The sequence below is a fragment of the Hylobates moloch genome, unplaced genomic scaffold, assembly GCF_009828535.3.
Source record: "Hylobates moloch isolate HMO894 unplaced genomic scaffold, HMol_V3 SCAFFOLD_24, whole genome shotgun sequence".
Lineage (NCBI taxonomy): Eukaryota > Metazoa > Chordata > Mammalia > Primates > Hylobatidae > Hylobates > Hylobates moloch.
The window spans coordinates 24,836,872-24,842,871 of NW_026652299.1; the positions used below are offsets into that span (position 1 = coordinate 24,836,872).

At 50.6% G+C, this 6,000-nt stretch overlaps 1 protein-coding gene across 1 annotated transcript in view; it reads left to right on the forward strand.

The window, feature by feature from the left end:
- The window catches only part of STEAP3 (STEAP3 metalloreductase), a 41,778-nt gene extending 36,028 nt beyond the window's left edge, over positions 1 to 5,750 (forward strand). Inside the window, exon 5 of the mRNA XM_032145773.2 lies at positions 3,159 to 5,750. Coding sequence (XP_032001664.1) covers positions 3,159 to 3,440 — 282 coding nt within the window. The 3' untranslated portion in view covers positions 3,441 to 5,750. The remainder of the gene's footprint in view (positions 1 to 3,158) is intronic.
- Positions 5,751 to 6,000: the final 250 nt, after the last annotated feature.

Here is a 6,000-nt window from a genome sequence, read left to right on the forward strand (position 1 = left end):
GCAGAGGGGCCCGTGTGGACTTTTCACCCTGAAGCTAGAAGGGTGTGGTGATGACCGTCTCCTAAATGAGTGGCTTAGTCCTGGCTGCCGATCAGCCTCATCTGCCAAACCTTAAAAAACAACAGATGCCCACGTCCCGCCCCAAACCAATTTAATCTGAATTTCTGGAAGTGGGGTTTGGGCACTAGTATTTTACCCAGCTCCCCGGGTGATTCTAATGTGTGGCAAGGTTTGAAAACCACAGTCTGATAGCCACAGACTGATAAAACTCTTGAAGATAAAGGGCATCACCCAGCCATCTTGGCAACACCAATAAGTCCACAATGAGGAGGGGTGGGAGGGCCCACAGTTAGTTTGGGCTGGGCACCTGGCTGGGGAACATCAGGGTGATTGACTTCAAGACTTACTCTTTTTTTTTGAGACGGAATTTCACTCTTGTTGCCCAGGCTGGAGTGCCAACGGCGTGATTTTGGCTCACTGCAACATCCACCTCCTGGGTTCAAGAGAGTAGCTGGGATTACAGGCATGCGCCACCACACCTGGCTAATTTTGTATTTTTAGTAGAGACAGGGTTTCTCCCTGTTGGTCAGGCTGGTCTTGAACTCCCAATCTCAGGTGATCCGCCCGCCTCAGCCTCCCAAAGTGCTGGGATTACAGGCATGAGCCACCGCACCCAGCCAAGACTTATTCTTGATGGTCAGTGCTGGGGATCTTTTTAACCACAGTCTTCCACACCAAGAGATTAGAATTTAGAAAAGTTGGGGTGGCTCAGAAGTTGCAGGGAATTTGGAATTCTTGACAGACACTTCTGGAAGCGGCAAGGATTTGCTTACATGCAACTGACATGACAGTCAAGGAGGCTTCTCTTTGGGAGGTGACCACTTTAAAATGATAGGAATTCACTGTGGGTGACAGCACAAAGCCAATCGTGGCATCCTCACTCTTCGTGGTGAGCCAGAAGTTGTTAAAGACCGGGCCAAGAAGATTCCGGAAGTGGACACAAAGCCAAGAAGAACCAGAGAGGGTAAGGAAGGACAGAGAAGGTTTTATTTGGTTATTTTACCTGGGCCCAAGAATGTTGAACGTGAGAACCTGTGTGTGAAACTGTAGTGTGCAGCCACTGGAAAATGTTTATTATTATCTTTAGCAAAAGCATTACAAGCAATTCTCCCACACCATGTTCTTTCACTCACTGACGTTCACTGTCCTGGTGTCTGTCCTGAAGCAGGTGCAAACGAAGGGACACACACACACACACACACACACACACACACACCAGGGAGTAGCAAGAACGGGGCCCAATGTGGAATCAGACCCACTTAGAAACACTTCTGAGGGGAGTGCAAATGAGAAGCGTCTGTCAGCTGAGGCTCTGGATTGATGCCATTGACAAGCTGGGCTAGAAGGGAATCCAGGAGGCCCAGTCCATGCAGACCACCCAGAGGTCTCAGTGTGCCGCCACTCTTAAATTACACCCTCGCAATGTCTCCTTGGAGAAAATGCGTATGTGTTCATTGCTTGATGGGTCACTGCCATTTCCATCCCTGTGTAATAGACATGGGAGGTCTCTCCTGCTCCAAAGCTCTCAGTGGCTCCCCAGTGCTCGCAGAATTCAGTCAGAGCACCCCTGTGCCACTACTCCCTCGCTCTCAGGCCCTCTGCTGTGTCACTGCCTGCCCTGTCTAGGGGACTAGATGGAGGCTACTGCACCTACTCAACGCTTCCCCCTCTGACTTCGGCTTTGGAAATTACTTATCTCCCACTGAAGTTGATTAAGTGGCCTGCCCAGGGTTCATATCAGTTGAACCAGCACCAACAGTAGATCTCTTCCTTCGTGTCCATGAGAACTCGTACATGCCAAGAGGCTGGAGTCATAGAGCAGCACTTCCCAGCCATTTTCACATTGCAGCTCCTACAGAAAGTCATGCTTTGGGTGGTGGATCAGCCACTCTTGGCTGGAAGTGACCCACAAAAGCCCACACATGGTTCAAGGGGTGCGAAGCTCCACTGTAAAATGGCCGGGACCATTTCCATTTGGAGTTGGATGGTCTCTTCTCCCCATAGTCACTAATCTCCTCCAGATGGAAGAGTAGGCCCAGCGGGGTTTCCACCCGGGATGTTTATAACCCAGTGTGGGGTGGGAGGTGAAGGTCTGGCATGCACACAGGGCATCTGTGTGGTGTTCTGGGGCTTTCTATATGGTGCCAGGTCACCCAGACCACAGGCCCCATGAGTCCCCTTCACTACTGGTGCCAAATCCACATGCCATCTGTAAATTATTTACTCTCCATTTATCTTCAAGCTAATTTAAAATCAATCCACTTTTTATCTTAACTTAGGCCAAATGTTATCTGTGAAATTATGATTTTGGTATGCAAGCAGACACTTGTTCCTCTAATATACATTAAAATACACACATAACTAGTAAAATTTATATATATATATACACACACACACACATACATGTATATGTTTATATATATTTAGAGACAGGGTCTTGCTCTGTCACCCAGGCTGGAGTGCAGTAGTGCAGTGGCACAATCTTGGCTCACTGCAGCTTTGACCTCTTGGGCTCAAGTGATCCTCCCATCTCAGCCTCCCAAGTAGCTGGGACAACAAGCACATGCTGCCATAGCCTGGCTAATTTTTTTGTATTTTTTGTAGAAATAGGGTCTCACTATGTTGCCCAGGCTGGTCTCGAACCCCTGGGCTCAAGCAGTCCACCCACTTAGGCCTCCCAAAGTGTTGGGATTACAGGTGAGAGCCACTGCAGCAGGCCTTAAATGCTTTTTAAACTTCTTTGAACTTAATTCCATCTGAAATCATCCAGCAGCCTCCAGAGATAACAAATAACAAAGTTAAGGAAAAAGCATGGTCATATAGTTACTGTACGGAATCCGTGTGAATTGGTCAGTCCTTAGACACCTTCAGCATAGAAGCATTATTCCCATTTTCCTGCTGCGGAAGCTGAGGCACAGAAAGTTGAGAGTTATCCTAAGATCACACTAAGAGAGTGATAGGACTGAGGTTCCAACCCATAGCGGTGAGTACTAAAGCCTCCCTCCTTCCCCTCTCCCAGGCCAGCAGATGAGTCGTTGGCAGGATCACTGCATCTGTCATCCCCTCGCCCTCACTCCAGCCTTTTTTTCCCTCCATAGTCCTCGCTGGGCTTTGTGGCCCTGGTGCTGAGCACACTGCACACGCTCACCTATGGCTGGACCCGCGCCTTCGAGGAGAGCCGCTACAAGTTCTACCTGCCTCCCACCTTCACGCTCACGCTGCTGGTGCCCTGCGTCGTCATCCTGGCCAAAACCCTGTTTCTCCTGCCCTGCATCAGCCGCAGACTCGCCAGGATCCGGAGAGGCTGGGAGAGGGACGGTGCCATCAGGTTCACGCTGCCCACAGACCACTCCCTGGCCGAGAAGACGAGCCACGTATGAGGTGCCTGCCCTGGGCTCTGGACACCAGGCACACGAGGGAAGGTGCCCTGAGCCTGTTAGGTTTTCTTTTCTTGGTGGTGCAGAGCGGTATAACTGTGTGCAAATAGGAGGTTTGAAGTCCAAATTCCTGGGACTCAAATGTATGCAGTACTATTCAGAATGATATACACACATATGTGTATATGTATTTACATATATTCCACATATATAACAGGATTTGCAATTATACATAGCTAGCTAAAAAGTTGGGTCTCTGAGATTTCAACTTGTAGATTTAAAAGCAAGTGCCGTATGTTAAGAGAAGAGCAGATCATGCTATTGTGACATTTGCAGAGATATACACACACTTTTTGTACAGAAGAGGCTTGTGCTGTGGTGGGTTCGATTTATCCCTGCCCACCCCATCCCCACAACTTCCCTTTTGCTACTTCCCCAAGGCTCTTGCAGAGCTGGGGCTCTAAGGGGGAGGGAAGGCAACAGCTCTGCCCAGAGCCAGCCCCGGAGCATGTGAGCAGGGGCTGGTCTCTTCCCTCCACCTGGGGCAGCAGCAGGAGGCCTGGGGAGGAGCAGAATCAGGCAGTTGGCCTGGAGTCTGTGCCTGGTCCTTCACCCGATGGTGGGAGGATGGAGGGATTGGGCTGAAGTTGCTCCACCTCATCCTTGCTGAGTTGGGGAGACATTTTCCCTGAAAGTCAGAAGTCACCATGGAGCCTGCAAATGGATCCTCCTGGGAGAGTGAAGTCACCTCCTTACCAGAGCCATTAGTGAACCTGGCTTGAGAACAAGTGTCATTTCCTTCCCTCCTTTAACCTGGTGATGAGCATCCTTTAAACCACTGTGCCTTCTCACCCTTTCCATCTTTAGCTTGAACAACTCCCAGGAAGGCCTACAGCAGACCCTTTAGAAATCAGCCCATGGGGGACAGCGAGAGAAAACACTCTAGGGAGTAAAGCTCTGTGGGCGTCAGAGTGGAGCCCTGCCTGGGCTGAAGGATTGTCTTCATTAAGTCAGTCCTGAGGAAAAATATTGGGGACTCCAAATGTCCTCTGGCACAGGACCCAGAAAATCACACCGGCTCCAACTTCCTCCTCATGGAGCATTACACTTCAAAACAGTGGGGAGCGACTTTTCCACCAAAGCTACAAACCTAAAATGCTGCTGCCCCAAAGCACAAGAGGGAAGAGCACCGCCGGGGCCACAGGACGTCTGTCCTCCAGTCACCGACCATCCTTGCTGCTTCCTCCTGACTCTAGCTTACTTCCCCTGTGAAGAAACAGGTGTTCTTGGCTGAGCCCCCAACCCTCTGCAGAACCAGGGTGTTCTGCTACTAAAAAAGCATCTTTGAAGACAAAGAGGGTGAGGTCTTGATGAGTCTCCTAGGCCCGAAGGCATCTTCTGATGGAAGGAAGAGAGTAGGGCTGGTGAAGGCTGCCCAGAGAGAGTGTCACAGATGAGGCTGCCCCTGCCCCCCAGGGAGGTTCATGAGCTCATGTCTATGCAGCACATGAGGGTTCTTCAGTGAAAAGAGGGAGAAAAGCCCACTGCAAGGATAGCTCATTAGGCACATGACTGATGCAGGGAAGGCCATGCCGGGGAAGCTCTTCCTGCAGGTATTTTCCATCTGCCGTGCCAAAGCTGAGCAGCAGAAACTTGTCTCATAAATTGGCACTGATGGAGCATCAGCTGTGGCCCACAGACAGCCTTGCTGAGAAGGAGGCAGGTAAAGCAGATATTTTAGCATTGCCTTGGCATAACAAGGGCCCATCGATTCCCTACTAATGAGAGGCAGGGAGAGCATGGGCAATGGAGACCCACCAATGATCCCCAACCCCAGTGGGTACTGGCTGCCTGCCCTGGGCCAGGGAATGGCCCCTTATACCAAAGATGCTGGCACAGAGCAGAACCCAGTGCACGTCCTCCCCTTCCCACCCACCTCTGGCTGAAGGTGCTTATCAAGAGGGAAGCAATTCTAAGGTGGGTGGCAGGAGGGAACAGGTGCCACCTGCTGGACAATCAGCACACGAAAGGCAGGCAGGCTGTGTACTGGGCCCTGACTGCATCCACTGCTGTCTTCCCTACCTCACCAGGCTACTGGCAGCAGCAACCCGAGAGCACATCATCCCCACAGCCTGGTAAATTCCATGTGCCTCTGGGTACAAAAGTGCCTCAACGACATGCTCTGGAAATCCCAAATACCACAGTCTGAGGTTGATATCTAAAATCTATGCCTTCAAAAGAGTCTGTGTATTTTTTTTTAACCTGGTAGATCGTCTAAAAAGCAGTGCAAATAAACACCTAACCTTCTGCAAACTTCAGGCTTTTATTTCTGCCATGTAGATCATGTATCCATTCGTCCACTGACTCGAGAAGCCTTCAGCTTGGAGCCTCCTCTCAGGCAGGTAGTGTGCAAGGACTTGGGACTGCCAAGATGAACACAGTGATCTGTGCTAGAGCTGGCCAATGAGGAAGCACAGATGTGCAGACCTAAGGGACTAAGGGACATGCCAGGGAGGAAATGGGCAAGATCCAGGTGACAGAGTGTCGGGTGGGGGCGTCGGGA